The 19,489-nt window shown below is 35.9% G+C and overlaps 1 protein-coding gene across 7 annotated transcripts in view; it reads right to left on the reverse strand.

Annotated features, from left to right (window-relative positions):
* LOC109052842 (rho guanine nucleotide exchange factor TIAM1-like) overlaps positions 1-19,489 on the reverse strand; it is an 83,366-nt gene that overhangs the window by 7,439 nt on the left and 56,438 nt on the right. For 5 of the 7 annotated variants that reach the window (XM_042740176.1, XM_042740175.1, XM_042740177.1 and 2 more), the window contains 6 exons: positions 18,230-18,442; positions 17,814-17,914; positions 3,629-3,823; positions 1,746-1,814; positions 370-495; positions 85-193 (listed from right to left, as the gene is read on the reverse strand). In XM_042740176.1, the coding sequence (XP_042596110.1) occupies positions 85-193; positions 370-495; positions 1,746-1,814; positions 3,629-3,823; positions 17,814-17,914; positions 18,230-18,442 (813 nt within the window). Of the gene's footprint in view, positions 1-84; positions 194-369; positions 496-1,745; positions 1,815-3,628; positions 3,824-3,927; positions 4,078-8,560; positions 8,601-16,224; positions 16,230-17,813; positions 17,915-18,229; positions 18,443-19,489 lie in introns of those variants that run through there. The other 2 variants (XM_042740181.1, XM_042740180.1) reach the window with 2 other exon arrangements.

The following is a 19,489-nucleotide window of genomic DNA, read 5'->3' on the forward strand; positions in this document are numbered from 1 at the left end:
TTTACAGACCCCCAGGTGCTGGGCTCTGTGAAAATCCCAGAACTGACAGGCAGCAAGGTCGCCTTTGAGCTGAGATTTACATACCTTTGACCAGCACTTTGGGCACTTTGGTGTGGCTGGCACAGAAAGCGCTGTAGATCTTGAAGCGGTCGGCGTAATACAGGAATGAGCCGCCCAGAGAAAAGAGGATTTTCTGTAAGACGAGAGGGATTTTGAGGGGAATACATCATGTATCATGGTTTGCGTTGGATAAATCTTGTTATGAAGGCCTGTGAGTGATGCACTGCAACCGTGGTGTCTCAGAAAGCATGGTATTATAATAACACACGTACAAAATAACATGGCATATGCCCCAAAAGAGCCACAAACCTTGAACTCTTCCACTCGCTCCAGTTTCTCCAGGTCCGGCACCAGTCGGGTTCCGTCTTCCAGAGTCTTCAGAAACTCCACCTGAAACTCCAGCATCTCCGGGAGGTTTCCGAACAGCACGTCCAGCTATCACATACACATGCAGGATTGAATTGAACGTGGTCAAATGTAAGTTAAAACAAAGAGTTATACATTTAAATAGTTATACAAATAACTGTTCACTTCAGCAGCTTCATGTAATTTAATGTTATTGAATTCTTTAATCTGTGTACTTAATTAGTTTTTCTTTTTTTTTCATTTAAATTTTTGTTAAAGTTTTAATAATGTTGTGTTTTTTTATTTTTATTTCAGTTTTAAGCTTAGTTATATACACACACACACACACACACACACAAATAATATAAAATATAAACAAATATATATAATATATAAAAATCTCCATATTTACAAGGTTATGATAGAACTAATATATGACCCTGAACTTAAGTGTCAATATTTAGAAATTGAGATTTATACATCATCTGAATAAATAAGCTTTCCATTGATTTATGGTTTATTAGGATCGGACAATATTTGGCTGAGATACAACTATTTGAAAATCTGGAATCTGAGGGTGCAAAAAAATCTAAATACTGATAAAATCATCTTTAAAGATGTCCAAATGAATTCTTAACAATCCATATTACTAATCAAAAATAAAGTTTTGATATATTTACGGTAGGAAATTTACAAAATATCTTCATGGAACATGATCTTTACTTAATATCCTAATGATTTTTGCCATAAAAGAATTATCTTTATTTTTGATGACATACAGTGTTTTTTTGGCTATTGCTACAAATATACCCCAGCGACTTAAGACTGCTTTTGTGCTCCAGCTTCACATATATACATGCTTATTATTACTTGAATATCAAATGTAAGTTCAATTGTGAACATTTTTAGCTTAATGTGTGTACCTAAAACAGCATATAATATGACATAAAATAAGCATTTTTAAATATATGCATCAACAATATACACTGCTCTCCAGATACTGTATTTGTATCAAGCCTTTAAGAGACTCCATATTGCTCAAACTGCATCTCTGTAGTGTCTGCACTGCTGCATAATGAGCTCAGCTCCCATAAGTAGGGCATTAAAGGAGCAGAGACATGGACAGAAGACTGAGAACTTCCTCTCTTCTGTCTGATTTAAGTTTTCCTCATTTTGTGTCTCCCTCCCACTCTCTTTCTTGTGTGTGTGTGTTTGTCTCTGTCTCTGTGTCCTCCTACACTCTCCTCTCTATCAGGATAATTATGAAATATCATCCTGTGTTCTGGAGGTGTGTTCCAGCACTATGATAACATGAAACCATCAGCAGCGCTTCGACTCACCTCATCCTGAGTGAGGAAAGACTCCTTCTGCAGCGGGGTTAAATATCGCCCGATCAGATAGTTCAGATCCTGAAAAAGTGAGAGAACACACACAATAATATTAAAGAGCAGCCTATGAACAACATGCAGAACATTAACAATATATTTGACCAGTTTCATGGCTGTTTAATGACTCTTACATTTAAAAGAACTGGTTCCAATTTTTACAAATATTTTACCATTATAGTTTTTTTTTAAATTAATAATTTGAATTTGTTTTTATTAGTTAATATCATACTTTCTCTTTTCATTTTAGTTAAATTATAATTTTTTTAATAATTGTAGTTAAGGTTTTTGTAATTTTGTTGTTTTTGTCCTTTTTATAATTAATTATTTTTTTTTAAATGCATTTTTATTTAAGCAATTTTAGTGCATAAAGTTAAACTAAATGAAAATTAGAAATGTTTGAAACTACCTAAAATGATTTTTTCTATATATTTTATTTTATTTCAGCTGAAGTTTATTTAAAGTAACTTAAATAGTAATTTAATTTAATTTAATTAAAAAGTAATTAATTTTTTTTTTTAGTTAACTATAATAACTTGATTGGTTCATATAATCCTGAATCATTTCTCATTAAACTGTTTTAGTAAAAAGATACATGTATCACATGTTGCTGTTTATGAGGATGCATATAAAAACTGATCCATATCCAAAAATATTAAATATCAGGCTTCAATGTTAGAACAGAAATAAATTATCTTGAACAGAACAAAATTTTTACTGTATTTTACATGCAGTATTTAAAAAGGTACTTGGTAGACAGTGGCTGCTTAATCAAAATTATATATGTATATTCCAGGGTTTTCCATATCAGGACATAATAAAAAAAAACATTTGGTCCTTGGTATATAACACACACACACACACACACACACACACACACACACACACACACACACACACACACACACACACACACGCGCGCGCATACATATAAATAATTTCTTCAGCTATATTGCTCAGCCTCATCACACACTCATGTCAGGTTTCATTTCTGCTGGGGTGCTACATTCAGACTGTTGATTTAGTTCTTTGCTCAAACAGGCAGAGGAATCCGAACACATCGCAAATATTCCCAGCGCTGGGCAGGATGTTGGTGAAGGTGTAACTGTAATCTCAGCTGTCCTCAGAGAGACGGGGAAATACTGTCACGGCTCTGCCGTTAATCTCAACACAGCGAGCAAACATGAGCTACATAGAGAGAATCTAGCAAGATCTGGCAACACCGAGTCAAAACGTACCCTGTGATTTCTTGCACTGCACATACAGAAACAAAACTCTGAGACGCGTTTAAATACCTCATTAACAGCTAGTTTTTTAATTCAGTTTTATATTCACTGTATAGAATTTCTGTAAATTCTGTTGCCACTACCCGCATTTTTAATAAATTAATTCAGTTGTAGAATGCAGTTGTCATTCCCATACATTACTGAAATGTGTGTGTGCAAAACAGCATTAAGCACTAAAAGGGAAATTGGCAACCAAATTTAGCTGCAGTGTGTACATGACTAATATCTTGTGTTCCATAGAAGCCAAAAATATGCAATGACAGAATTGTCTTTTTTAGGGGAACTATCCCTTTAAATGCATAGAATTCTGTGAGGTCATGTGACAAACTGCTGTTTTAAATCACTGCATTCTGTTTTAAATGCTATTTTTGTACTATGCGGTATGCTAGTATTCCATTTCAAACACTGCCAAACAGTGGGTGCAAAAAAAGGCAAGCCAAGGGCACAATTTCTCTCCCTCCAGACCTTGACTCGGTGAAGGGCACAAACTTATGTAAGCCTAATACACAGACGAGCATGTCTGACTAAACACACACAAACACTGGTACTGACTTTGACGTAGGTGCGCTCCGTCTCCACCAGTTCACAGATGACTTTGCGGAGTTTGTCGGCGTCGGAGAGCTGGCGTGGAGTGGCGTTGCTCGGAGGGAGCGAGGAAGACTCCGGGCCGGACGAGGAAGAGACGACCTCGGATGAAGGATTCATCTCGTGCAGACTGCGGCAGAAAGCTGCGACCTGCTCCGTACTCTACAGAGAGAAAAAGACAGTGATGAAGAGTGAGACATCTGACAGTCCTGCGCTGTTATTACCACACACACACACACACACACACACACACACACTCGCTGCACCTGCAGCTGGATCCCGCCGCTCAGATGCCTGTCAGAATGAAGAACGCTATATAAATCATAAGCACTCATTTGCTCTATTTTCAGCCTCTCCTCTCCTCCATCACTCCATCTTTTTGGGTCTCTCTCTCTCTCCATCCCTCCCTCCCTGCTTTTCTGAAATGTCTTCATTTCTTCTGAACGGCAACCAAAACATAAGCACCTGTCCATGGATGCGGTTGCTATGGGAACGGCTGGGATGGCACATGGACTGTCATTCTCGAAGTAACACTGACAGACTGAGAGAAAGTACCATCCATCTATTTATCCGGTGTCAACCGGTAGATATTTTGCTACAGTGTTTATACTCTGGTAGATAAATATGCATGGATGTCGACAGGCAGGACAGCTTTATGATATTTACACACAAGAAACGTGGAGTAATGTGAAAATGAAGAGCCCGATGTGTCCCGAACAAATCAAGATTGTGAAGAATGTTTTAAAAGGTTGCAACTTGCCATGTTCGACTGATATATGAAATATATCTCCCTACTCTGCAGTGCAAATTAGTCATTTTGTAATATTGGTGTTCACTGTTTTGAGTCTTTTGTTTTTAATTCAAGTGCTTCATAATGTGAAGTTGTTTTGCACTGATGCCAGACTCATTCATTCATTATGAATAATCTGATCTGATCTTTTGCTTTGAGTCCTTGAAGTTTCAAATAAAAAGAGAAAATAATCAAATTACATGAAGTGCCTTTCATTTGTAAAATATTTCACTCACTGCATTATATAACAACAGGCATTACAGCATTATTATTAAATATATACACCAAGATATTTTTACAATTTCCAGAAAAATGTAAAATATATAATATATATATATATATATATATATATATATATATATATATGTATATATAAATTCAGATGAGCTTTACTGTCTTGACTGTGCAGAGTAGCACAATGTTGCCAAATCAATAAATAAAAAAAGATTACCTAATTAAAAATAGTTTCATACAAATTTAGATAAAAACTAAATGAGTAAATAAATAAAAATAAATAAATATATAAATATATAAGAGGCATTATGACATTATTACACATATAAATAAATACATTAATTAATTAACACATAAATAAAAAAAACAATTAAGAAAATAAATAAATAAATAAAAATATTGAACTAATTACAATTAATTAATCATATCGCTTATCCATCCATACAACATCTTTGATTCTCTCATTCTCTTTCACTTTTTCTTTTGAGGCTGGAGAGTTTTATTCTAAATCACCAACCTTTTGCTGCTTTTTAAAAATAACTTCTAGGGGCAAGTACATATATGAACTTGACCAAAACTGAGAGGACAGCTGAATTACTATTACTTTCATTACTAAGTGTATGAAACTTTGACCCAAACTTTGTAAAGTTTATTGAATCATCCCTGAAAGTGCTCATTGAAGACTGCAACCAAGTTGAGTAGAGATGAACTACATGCAAATTAGCAGCAACTCAATGCACCGACGGCCAATTGGATGGCAGACAGTAAATTAAGGCTCACTTAATTGCTGTAAAGGTCCTAGAAGTGATTTCTGCTGCTACTAACTTTCACACAACTCCGTTAGATCACATCTTCAACTACATGTTCTCTATCCTAAACTCAGCCTCTCCATCAGGTAACCAGATATCAGTAAACCTCAATGCATGTAAATAAAGCATTTCTGATTGACCATGGGCTGTTTATGCGTCTCACAAAGCCTACATCAGGTGTGATTTCTCAGGGCAACAATTTTAGTGACATCTGTCAGGTAGTAGGAACAATATGTGTGTTATTAAAGAAGAATTGCTTCAAAATAAATCCTCAGGAGCATCAGGGAATATTGGCTTCACATTGTGTCTCTGTCTGTGTGTAAACAAATAAATCAGGTCCTAATGCAGAATTTCATCTCCGAGGGGCGTCAGGCTTCACCTGTCACTTTAGTCATTAGCTAAAACATCATCAGCTGCCACAAGCAGGGAGAGAACTGTCAAGATGTTTGTGATCCCGTTATCACAGAGACACGTTCACATGCTTTCAGATACAGCAGCTGTCAAGATTTCCACAGAATTCTCCATCATTCTCTGAAACGGCACATTCAGAGACAAGTACATTAAGAAACACGGGGTACGCCACACATACACCAACAGTCACATCGGAGGCTTTTTAACACAGAGACATAAAAGATTATTTGAAGAGGAAGATCAAAGCTACTGCACACAGAAAACCTCTCGTACAAAACCCAGTGATTGAAAAACAGTCCAAAGGTCAGCTACTAAAACTGTTTTTGTTTTTTTTCTGAGGAGAGACAAAAAGTTGTACTGCAGAAGCAAAGCATGATGACACCGGCAGGACTCCCAGAATGCACTCTTAAAAGTAAATATGCTTTATTTTTTATGTCTCTTGCACCAGTGTTAATTTAGTATAATTTAGGTCATTTTGTAGTTTTTGTTATTATTTTAAATTTGTTTTTATTTTTCATATTTTCAAGTTTTAGTATTTTTTGTGTTTTTTTATTATTATTATTATTTTTTTTTTTTAATTTAATGTCTATTTGGTGCTCAGTTCATTCATTTTAGTTTCAGTTTTATTTGTAGTTATTTTATTACATCAAGTTAAAAATAATAAAATTTAAAAACTTTGGCAATTACCTGTAATAAAATAAGTTTACTTTTTATATTTTATTTTATTTCACTTAACGTTTTTTTTTTTTCAAGTAACATACGTTTAGTTTTAGCATTTTATTAAGTATTTTATTTCAAGTAAAATGATTAACTGTAACAATAATTAAAAAACAGCATGCAAAAGCACAGAATAATTGCAGTCGCATTGGTCTATTAAAAGTAATCAAAGACTAGTGAGTAAAACTTTACCAAAACATATTGTGGTGGTAAAATTATAGGATTAGATAGTAACACCATGGTACTTTGACACATGGCAATACGCATGATATTTACATGGTACTCTAAGGTATTTCATGGTATCAATTATTAACACAGTAAAATGTTCCATGTACAAATTACTTACACTACATAAAAATGGCACTTTTTACTAGAAAACCCAAACATCTAACATTCTGAGAGCAACCATCCACAAAACACCAACAAAACCAGCACAGAAACCCAAAGCATCAATAGGCCCAAGCTCAGGACAAGAAAAAACAACCGATTCATATGTAACCAGCTACTCATTAAAACCATCCTTGTGATTTGCATTTTGCCAAGAAAAAAAGAGCCAATATTGACTTTCATCCACTTTTATTTACTTAGCAGACAGGTGCTTATTTTGTCTGACACAGTTTTTTTTCTTTCCCTGTTCATTAGCGGCAAGTGTCTTAGCGGTCCTCGAATGCCCACGTAAGGACACACAAAGGATGGATTACAGTGATTCTCCCAGCGACCTTGAGTCTCAGAAGAGCATAACATCAGAGAGAAAATACAACACCCTGCACGGCCAGCGCACAACACAATAAAACACATTAACTGCTGGGAAAATGCCAATGTCACATCTGTGAAGGGAAAACACACTTGTTATTGGTGTTTGCTGAGGTGTAGAGCTCACAAACGCCTGTCTGAACAAACTCCTAACCCTAAAGATGTGTCACATTAGTGAAAATTTGCAGGGAAAAAAGTACAGTCTATTGTTAATGTTCTCACAAAGACGCCATTTTCAAATCAAGCAGCTTTCTGCCAGTCAACGTGACGAATCTACATGAACAACTTTATGCGGTAAATCTTTCGCCCTCGTGCAAAATTCCCAAACGCATGGATTCCTTTTAAAATTTTGATGAAAACTTGCCAAATAAATGTCAACTGACTTTAAGGTAACTCATTTAAAGTATGAAATCTTGCAGCATAACTTCACAGATAAGGGTGTTCATATTCCTGACTTTGTATGAACTTAGTGTTACAATGGAATTATGGATCTTTTTATTGATCTTATGAGTATAAAAGGTTGCACACTGTGAAGAAACAAAACATGCGTTGTGCACTTAAACAAAGGGAAATCCACACTTCCAGTGAACTCTCCTCCATGAAATCCCAACAAGATCACCACACCCTGCTTAAAATAACAACTTAAACCAGCCTTAGGTGGTTTGATGGTCTTAACATATATATGCTGGTTTATGAGCAAGGATAGACTGGTTTATAACTGTTCAGAAGTGTCCATAATCCTTCTAAAATCATCAAAAAGCACAAATCTGCTCACAATCACGATCTGACTTGTCTATAAAAGACTAAAACCCTACAAAAAAAAATAAAAATCACATGGTGCAATCATAGTATTAGATGGTAACAACATGGTATTCTGATATATGATGATATGCATGATATTTACATGGTACTCTAAGGTATTTCAAAGAACACCATGGTACTATCATGCAAAAAACAACATGGTATTCCCCGAGTAAAATTCAATATATTAACAATTTTGTCTCTCTTGACTAAAAAACCCAAACATCTGAGATTCTGACAGCAACAATTTACAAAACGCCAACAAAAACCAGCACAGAAACCCAAAGCATCAATAAGCCCCAGCTCAGGATCAGAAAAGACTATCCAGCTGATCAAGAAAAGACGGTGATTAAAGAAAAACGGCAGTCATAAAACGCTTCTCACCAGGTGCAGCAGGTCATAGATTGAGTCCGATGAGCGTTTGCTGTGTCTGTTCCGTTTGAGCACAGACATGACTGACTCAGGATCAGCAGAAACAGCCCCGGAGAGAAACGCGCCGGCCCACCTTCACTGACGCTGGATCAGTTACAGGAAATGCCTCAGAAATCACAGATTCACTGCTGCAGCGCCTGACAACATCCCTCCGCTTATGACAAATAGAACAAATGACAGAGGAGAGAGAGAGAGAGTGAGAGAGAGAGAGAACCAGTCACTCTTCTCTCTCTCTCTCTCTCTCTCTCTCTCTCTCTCTCGTTCGCCCACCTCATCTCTGCTCGTCCAACTCTGTATTCACCCGCCCATTCTGATGCGACACCACCTTATTTATCTTCTCTCTCTCTTCCTGGCACGCTGAGCAAATACTGAGCTACATAAGTTAAGATACTCAACTCACAAGTACAAACAATCAAGGGTGAATGGAGAGCGGAAGAGGAAGAGGAAGAGGAAAAGGAAGTGGAGGTTGTTTTTATTGTTTATAATGGGCTGGGCAAGATTAACCGCACAAGAATATCAGTGCAGTGAGAATGTGAGAGATCTGTAGTTACAGATATGCAAAACTACTAAAATACAATGTACTAGTTGGCTGTTAATTACACCAGCCTGCATCATATTTGCTGAATGAAATCTATGCACGTTTCTTACTCATTTTTGGGTGCCGATTCCCAAAATAGTGCTTATTTTGCTTTAGAACGTCACAACTTTCCACAAAGTAACATTTCATCTTTGCATTTGACAACTATTTGTAAGGCGAAGAAGTCTTGTTTTATCCCTTAATCAACAGTTTTTAACTTGACAAGCCATCTTAAAATGCAATGCTTATGGTGTAGGACTATGAGTCATGACACAAAGGCCAAAAATGTCTGTCTGCATGTGTATGTCTATAGCAGTGGTGCTTAAAACGGGATGAAGGGCTTTAACAAGCAAACTGTCTAACACGTCATCATGCTAATTAAAGCATCAACGCTAAAAATATCAAACTAAAGATGATGAACAACTAGTCTACTAGCAGTAAAGTAAAAACTGGAGGCTTTTCTCACAAATAGAAATTGAATGATTCATTTTGAAGACCACCACAGAAGCTGTGCATTCAGATGAGCAGATCAATTTAACAGCAAGCTTCATGATTAATAATATAGGACTGGAGCGAGTGTCTGTTTCATAAAGATTGATCATCTGAACTGCCATGTGGAGGGAGAGAGACAGCCAGCGGGGGAAAATAAACCGAATGAATGCACTAGGACTTAAAAGAGCACGGAGAGAAATGCACTGTCAGATCCTGTGATTCAGGCTTCACTGCGGTTCGTGAACACATGCTGCGATGGTGGAGCGCAGGAGCACGATCGTTAAACACGGCCAACGAGATGCGCCACAGAACAATGATACGACAGAATCACTTCAGCTCTACAGACTCATGCTGCCTTCCAGTCAAGTCAGAATCATCCAATTTACTTTATTTTTGGCATACTATCGTTAAAAAACTTCCTCTCTTTGTCAGTGTTTGAAAAATTTAAATGGACTATTTTCATTTAAAATGTAAAAACTCCCATTTAATTTTGAATGGAGTTTGGGGTCTGTAAGAAATTTTCTTTGAAAGCAGGGCTGTCAAATCAATTCATTAATATCCATATTTATATATGATTTATATTACATATACATATAAAATGTAGACACAAACTTTTATTTTGCATGTAATTAAATTCATTAATTTCATATTTAAATAGGATTTATATTATATATACTTATAAAATGTAGACACAAACTTTTATTTTGCATGTAATTAAATTCATTAATTTCATATTTAAATAGGATTTATATTATATATAAATATAAAATGTAGACAAACTTTTATTTTGCATGTGATTAAAATGATTTAATTGATTTGAAAAGACTATTGGAAAGGAATCAATATTTTTAATCAGCAAGAATACATTAAATTGATCTAAAGTGACAGTAAATTCATTTACAGAGGTTAAATAAAAAAAAAAAAAAAAAAAATCCTGAGCCTTAACCAACTTAAAGGGATACTCCACCCCAAAATGAAAATTTTGTCATTAATCACTTATCCCCATGTCGTTTCAACACCAGTAAAAGCTTTGTTCGTCTTTGGAACACAATTTAGGATATTTTGGATGAAAACTGGTAGGTTTGTTAATTTCCAAGTTAAATACACTGTCGATACACTGTCGAGGTCCAGAAAAGTATTAAAGACATCGTCAGAATAGTCCATCTACCATCAGTGGTTCAACCGTAACGTTATGAAGCGACGAAAATACTTTTTGTCCGCGAATAAAATAAAAATAACGACTTTATTCAACAATTTGTCTCCTCTGTGCCTCTCCACATCACCATTGTGCATAAAGTTGTTATTTTTGTTTTATTTGCGTACAAAAAGTATTTTCGTCGCTTCATAACGTTACGGTTGAACCACTGATGGTAGATATGGACGAAAATACTTTTTCTATTCTGATGATGCTTTTCATACTTTTCTGGACCTCGACAGTGTAATTTACTTGGCAGTTAATGGGACAGTCACAAGCCTCCCGGTTTTCATCCAGAATATCTTAAATTGTGTTCCAAAGACGAACAAAGCTTTTACGGGTTTGGAACGACATGGGGGTAAGTGATTAATGACAAAATTTTCATTTTGGGGTGGAGTATCCCTTTATGTACATTATGTATTATAACAAATACCTGCAGAAGGCGCCAACGGCCTGGGACATTTCACTGATTCAACAACGTTTAAATCCATTTAATTTTAATATTTGGCCACATGCAAACTCAGAAACTTTTATTTTGAAATTGTGATGTACAATAAATGGCATTTTTAGAAAAGAGTTGATGTATTCTCCTGTGTTGGCAAAGGTTTATAAATGATTTACGTTACAAATCTAGTGAGATAATGCACACTGTTTTCCCAGATGAACTTTAAGCAATTCAAATTCACGGCATATACAGAGGAAGAGTTTAGCCCCTTTCACACATACAGTCTTTAGTGGTAAATTACCGGTACGTTTCTTTTAAGAGATCATGTGTGAACAGGACCTTTTCAAAAATCCCGGTAAATTTGTTCTGGCAATCATATGGTTCTTATGGAGATGACATCTTTGACCACTGGGCCTCGCACCTTTTTCAACGTGTCACGGTTCTCCATTCATCAGGGATGCGACTCTTATAAGAGCAAAAAATTTGATTGGCTAGTAATGTTAGTTTTTTTTTTTTTTATATAGGCCTGCGTCCCAATGTGCATACTATCCACCCTATCTGCCCTAAATAGCACTGAAAATTACTACTATCACATGAAAATTACACACTATCACAGCACACCGGAGATCCGGTGAAGTGCCGAATTCGGACCCACGGCAGATTATTACCTCCTAGTATTGGTAGGTTTAGGGGAGGGGGCAGGATTAGGCAAGTCGGGTAGCGATTTCAACGAGGGGGGTAATAATTTGGCAGGGAGTCGAAAATGGGCACAACACTGGCACAGTGCTGGAGAACTTTAAGCCCTGCATTTATAATGTTGCTAAATAAATGCTGTACTTTTAGAATTTCTATTAATCAAAGAATCCATTAGAATCTATTAATCAAATAATCATGGTTTCCACAAAAATACGAAGCAGCGCAACAAATTTCAACACTGATAATAATAAGAAATTTTCTTGAGCAGCAAATCAACATATTAGAAGGATCATGTGACACTGAAGACTTGCATCACAGGAATAAATTACAATTTAAAATATATTACACAAAACAGCTCTTTTACATTGTAATAATTTTTCACTATATTACTGATTTAACAGTATTTCTGATTAAACAAATGCAACCTTGGTGATCAGAAGCAACTTCTTTCAAGAACATTAAGAGAAAAACAAGTCTTTTTTTATGTGGATGTGCAAAAAAAGAGAGTATTATGTTTTAGAGAAAAATATAGGAGACATGTGAAAGAGAATGAGAAATGCTTGCAGAAGAAGACCAGCGCTGAAGACTGAACTTGCCAAATCCTCTACTGAACACTTTTAGCATCAAAGACGTCTCCTGATATAATAAATCACACACACCGCAAGCCCAACGGCCTCTTAATGTGGAGATCAGCAAGCAAAGAACAACAAATCACACCGAAAAATGTTTCAAATGATCCATGAGAACAAATCCCTCTCTAGTCCATCTTCAGAATAATATCCCAGCAGACAGCGAAGCACTGCTAATGTACCATTATTCACACCTGAGCTCAGGAAGTGAAAATGTTGAAAGCCGTTTTAAAAATGGATACGTTACAAGTTTCCACATTTAAACCGAATCTTTAGGAGGGAAACAATTAAGAACAATGAACTGAGACTTGGCGCAGTGGTTAGTGGCTGATACATTAAGCTTTGGTGCTCATCTAGAAAATGTTATGAACAATGAACTGAGTCTTGGCGCAGTGGTTAGTGGAAATAGTTTTCACAATGCCAGGTCATTACATACAAAATATAATGGCTCCAAAAAGCTTTGGTGCTCATCTAGCAAAGATGAGTATTTGGACACTTGCAATAGCCACAATTGGTTATCAAACTAAGTGGCATTTGAAAGTAAAACCTTTTAAACTTTTCGGAGTCATTTTTGCAATGACTTTTAGCCTCACTAATTTGTTTTCTGAAATGTTTTGCTTGAAGAGTGAGATTGCACCATGTTTTTTAAAGAAATAATCGCAAATAAATGCATCTTCTTTAATATTATGTTGCACTGACATTTATATTAAGTTTTGCTTAAGTATCTAAATACCTTTTTGGGGACATACTTTGACGAACTGCTGTGATGAATATTGCAACTTCAAAACAAATAAATGGAACGTCTTTGATATTTTGTTTCTAATGCATTGATATTCACATTAAGTGTGACTTAAGTGTCCAAATACTTTTTGGGGGGACACATAATGGCAGAGAAGATAAACAAACAAAGCCAAATCACTGAGGGAGATTATATTTAGTTGTGTCTCACGGCTTCAAATTGTAAGAGCACATTCAGACTAAACCTGAAATACATTACATTACATTCAGCAGGGCTCCAGACTAACATTTGAGGGATCACTATTTAGTTGATTAGCATGCTCCTGTTATCATTCTGTTACCAAAAAGCTAGTCTCAGCCTCAGATGTCACGCCCACTTCAAAATTAAAGATCATAAGATGCATAAAATTACTATTGTTTTGCATTAATAAGTCCAGTTACTAAATTACATTTCATGTTCATTTCTTATTTATTGTTTATACAGATTTGACAGTAAAGCACTAAGCTTGAGTTAAGATGCATACAAAATTAACTTTTATTAACAACGGTAACAGGTGCAAAATCTACTTTTTATATACAGAAAATGTATATATTCCACTCTTATTAAATGTACCATTATTCTTTTAGCATATGGAACTGACCAAGTTCAGCGATTATGTGTGATGTAGTAGCAAACTGAAGAAAAGTTTGTGACTTTTCTTACTTTATACACAAAAAAGTGTAAAATTTTGACAAAATCTGATATCTTGATGATTTGATATTTTATAATAGTGATTTTATCATTTCAAAATATAGAGAAAAATGAATGACTAATAAGCCAGTAAGTGCTCCTCTGCAGCTGTCTACCAGTTATAATTGTGATTTGATGTATTTTTTTAATTTTACATAAATGTTTGTTTACCACAAAGTATATTTTGTTCATCCCATTAAAAATAACATTCAAGCGGGATCATTTTAGAGTTTCAAAGTGCTGGAAAGAGTTGTGTGAAATGCTTGAAAGTCACTGAAAAGTGCTTGAATTTCTCTCTCAAAAGGTTGTACAAACACTGAAATGAATTATGTAATACATTCGACTATTTCTACCACCGCACCATGGTTACAGTTTACGTTACCGCTTCTGGTTTCCTGACGTATGTCAGCGCTGTTCATGACAGATTTCTGTGCAGAATTTGAATGCTTCTCAGTAAATCTCGCAAGAACCTTATCATTGCGCGGCGAATCCAAACGCTTCTCACTGGATCTCGCAGCACTGTCGCATCTGTGTAGTAACAGTGTCGAGAAATCAACCTTGGCTCCTGAGTAAAGCTGTTCTGAGCTCGGACAAGTTTCTTTGTGTCACGATATGAGCTGAGAAACGGTCTTTTGCATCTGAGAGACATCAAACGGCAAACGAAATGAAAGCAAAACTAAACCGCGCTACATTTCAGCTGTGGTTTAGGTTTGCTTTCGTATATGTATATATATATATATATATATATATATATATATATATATATATATATATATATATATACGTGTGTGCACTAAAGCTGATTATAGATTCCTTTGCATTCCCCGTCTGCCCTCTATGCTACTTTCTGATTTTAATAAAGGCCAGAGAGATGGTGCTATGCAAAGAAACAGACACATGTCTATGCATGCCAAAAGCAATCTTCTCCAAGCTCCCAGCGAGACCCAGAGTCCCCCTTTCTCTCTGCTGACCCAAAGTGCATCTCTCTGCCTGGACCTGACAGCCAACCAACAGCAACACACCCTTCAGATCCAGAACCAACTCATTCTGCACTGCAGAGACACTCAAAGACTGGGCTTATAATGTGAGAGATCTAGTTTTATCATGCTGCGGTACTTGCTTGCAGATCAGACAGGGTGCAAAACTTATTTTTATATTGCATTTAATTGGTGGAGCTAGCAGATTAATCTAAAAATGTTTTGCAAGTCGTATTTCTGCATGAATAGAGAAGTGAAACATCAGGATATGCAAATAGTCACTGATTGGTGCAACAGCTTGGAGTATATTTAAACTGTGTGAATTGCACTTACCAACAAAAAAAGTAACAAATGTGGAAAACTTGACAGTGAAAATTCTAAACAACTGCATCCAATTATTATGAAAAATAATTGTTATTGATTTTACACATGAATAATAAGTATATAAATTTGCATGTGATGTAGTTGAAAAGTCAACATATTGGAAACATTCATAAATATTTTGAATGGTATTCATAAACATCACAAATGCATTGACTACACTGGTCCGGAAAATGACAAATATAGCATACATTATAAAACAGCTACATATTTTAAAACCAATTCAAATCAGGTACAATTTCACCTCATTTTCTAAAAGTGGCCCCTGAGAAATTTGAGTATCCCTGCAGTACATTATTCCTCTCACGGATAGAGACACGCATGTAAGATGTTTATGGACTGAGACAGAACCAGTCTAAACCTGCGGTGGAGAAGACCATCACAGCTGGACAAGGAACAAAGACTGGGATTTTTTCTCAACTCAGCAGTGCTCTAGTGACATAAAGATGAACAAGTTTCTGAAAATAGCTTGTCTATGTAAATATGGAAGGATCGTGTGGAATCTGATTGGTTCCATCATCTCAACACATCCATCAACATGTTCGTCCAATAAAACAAATGTGACTGTATCCTGCAGCTTGGAGATGTGGAAAAATAACTAGACACACTCTCACGACGTCTAAATGTGAAACTGTTATGTCTGTCTGACACTTCTCAACTAGAGACCATCTTCTGAGACCGTCTTCATTGCCGCCTCAAAGATTCGGTTAATTGCGCCTCATAATAAAGCAATTAAGATGCAAAAGTGAACCAAACGACCTCTGTTTTACCCGTCTTAATGCAAACTAATTATCTCCACAAACAGCAGAAGCTTCCGGCACAAGATACACTGCAGGCAGTTCATTATTACAGACAGACGACAAAGAGACAGACAGATAGAACGAAAGATTGATAGAATGGTGAAACGATAAAACAATATAATGATAGATAGATAGATAGATAGATAGAACCAAAGATAGATAGATAGATAGATAGATAGAGAGATAGATAGATAGATGGATGGATAGATGGATAGATAGATAGATGGATAGATGGATAGATAGATAGATAGATAGATAGATGGATAGTTGGATGGATAGTTGGATAGATGGATAGATAGATAGATAGATAGATAGATAGATAGATAGATGGATAGATGGATGGATAGATGGATAGATGGATAGATAGATAGATATATAGATAGAACCAAAGATAGATAGAACCAAAGATAGATAGATAGATAGATAGAACCAAAGATAGATAGATAGATAGATAGATAGATAGAACCAAAGATAGATAGATAGATAGAACCAAAGATAGATAGATAGATAGATAGATAGATAGATAGATAGATAGATAGATAGATAGATAGATAGATAGAACAGACAGATGGATAGACAGTAAGGCTATGTTTACACGACAACGATGTAGTCAAAAATGGAAAAGTTTTTCCCTTGCGTTTTCAAAATGATTCGCGTTTACACATATCTGTGAAAACGCCCAAAAGTGCTGTCACCTTGTTAGTAAACAGTACGAGTAGGGAAGTGACGATTATATGATGTATATGATGTGTCTCCCCTGTTGTTTTAATATCGAAGTAAATCCACACTTTGCTGAAGAAGCGTTAGCAAACTCTTGAGCAGCAACAATAGTAGCATATACTCCGCCATTGTTGTGTATGTTCGTTCGCACTTGCCTTTAAAATCGGCACGTACTGCGCATGTCTACATATCTAAGACATACTACGCACACGCATGACGTCACCCTCTTGGGTGTTTACACGGAAACAATAACGGTTCCGTTTTCAAAAACTTGCACTTTGAAACCCGTTTTCAAAAATATGTGTTTTCAGTCACCAAAACGCTGTTATCGTGTAAACGAACAGTCAAAACACATAAAAAGTTTCTTGTTTTTGGCTGAAAATGGTGTCGTGCGAACGTCCCCTAAGACAGACAGATGGATAGATAGATGGAAGGATGGACAGACAAACAGACAAAAAAAATAGTTAGAAAGATAGAAAGACAGATGGTTAGATATACAGACAGACAGACAGAAAGATAAAACAATTAACAGACAGACAGGGTCAAATTTATCAGTGTGACACGACAAATTACAGAAACCGACTGAACTGTAAGCGTCCCTCCGTTTAAAAACAGCACAGATGACAGATGGTGGAGCGTTTCTGCAGTGTGATTCTTCTCGCTCAGAGTTCAGAGTTTCGAAGGCCTGCAGTTCTAGATTTGGTGAGCGTGAACGAAACCCACGCACAGACAGGAAAAGTGTCCCGTCGTTATGGGTGGAGCCACACAAGATCCAGGCTAATATCTTAAAAGAAAAACCTTGATCAGGTAAGCAGAGCTTTTTACCTTTCCATAGTCATCAAACTCAGTGAAGAGCTCCGAGTCGTCGTCTAAACTGTCTCCTGAAGTCTCCACAATCAGACCCACTCCATCATCAAGAATCTCCTCTGTGGAAACACAAATCAGTTTTTAATTTTTTATATAACTGCACTGAACATTGCAATGTTTCTGGATGATATATTAAATATGCATTTCTTTTCGTATTTAGGCTATTTAATAATGTGTTCAGCTATTAATAAGAGTGTTTTTCTAAAATCTCCCTTAGAAAGAAAGAGCATGAACTCTTGTTTATATTGTATAAAAGTGTTGCATTTTTCATACTCCAGTTAGCAGTTATTTTGAAGCATTATCTCATCTTCATTCAAATCAAAACACAAAAACAGTCAAATAAATGGGTCAGCAGATCTCTGGCCTCCGCTCACCCTGACTCTGAGAGAAGATATCCGTGTAGAGGTTGTCCACAGCATCCGAGCGTCTCGGTGGCAGGAAGCAGAGCTGCCGGCGGTCAACAGGGGGCAGCGTGTTGACGGTGAGAGAGAGAGAGACCTGAGCGAACGCCACCTTCATGTCAGCGAAGGTCAGAGTGCGGGCGTCCTTCCCGTTCAGCTGCAGAATCTCATCTCCCGCATTCAGCCCTGCAATCATTTCAATATGGTAATATTTCATGAATAATTAAGTAGCAGAATATTGCAATCATAGACATCTTGAGATATGCAAAACGGATGAAATGGTTAAATGCATAGTGAGCTTCAAGGAATTAATAAAAAAAAAGATATAAAAAACTGAAGATCGTGAGTTTTTGGTCCTAAATACATCATGACATAAAAAACAGACCCATATTTAATTTCTTAAGACATGATTATGGTCTTATTTCCCGTGATTTATTAATGCAAAAATAAATAAATTGTGTTTCTCCTCCTTGACCCATAATGAATACAATTAAAAACAAAAACTGCAAAAATAATATTAAATACAAAATAATAAATACAAAAACAGAACTACTGAAAACTGAAATAAAATGAAAGCTACTTTAAAATAAAATAAATTTTAAGTTAAAAACATGCTAATACTAAACGTAGAAATGTTGCATTGCCAATCAACTGAAAAAAATAAGCTTAAATAAGTAACTAAATTGAATAAGATGAATTACTAAAATTCCATTCTGATATGGGAAGCCCACCTTGTACAATCCAATAAGAACGCAAAACATAAAATTAAGTACTTCCCTACATTTTTTTCTACTTAAATAATCTGTTTCAATTTGAAATATGTCTTAAAAGTAATACAATGTCCTGTCCTCACTGATGTGAAGGCCAGCAGCAAAATAAATAGATGCAATAAAAAAGAGATTGTCTCTAGTTTTTCCATTAGGCCCTACAGCTTGCGGGTTTGACCCAGTTCTCTGGGAGATGTGAAATGTCAGCAATAAGCCAGTCGGACCTGATCCTGCCACACTGATCACACAGACATCACTCAGAGAGACGAGTCTTATTCGGCATGTAGACAGTGTCTGGATGTCAAGATAAGCTTGCTCTGATGGTCATTTAAAGGGGCCATATTCTATATTTTGCCCTGAAATCCACTTATAATATTAGCTAATGTCCAGTGAAGAAAGTAAGAAAATTGCTGAATATAAATTTACTTAAAATTCATTCACTACTGTAAAATAGTTCAGTGCAACA

The sequence above is a fragment of the Cyprinus carpio genome, chromosome B15, assembly GCF_018340385.1.
Source record: "Cyprinus carpio isolate SPL01 chromosome B15, ASM1834038v1, whole genome shotgun sequence".
NCBI classification, from domain to species: domain Eukaryota; kingdom Metazoa; phylum Chordata; class Actinopteri; order Cypriniformes; family Cyprinidae; genus Cyprinus; species Cyprinus carpio.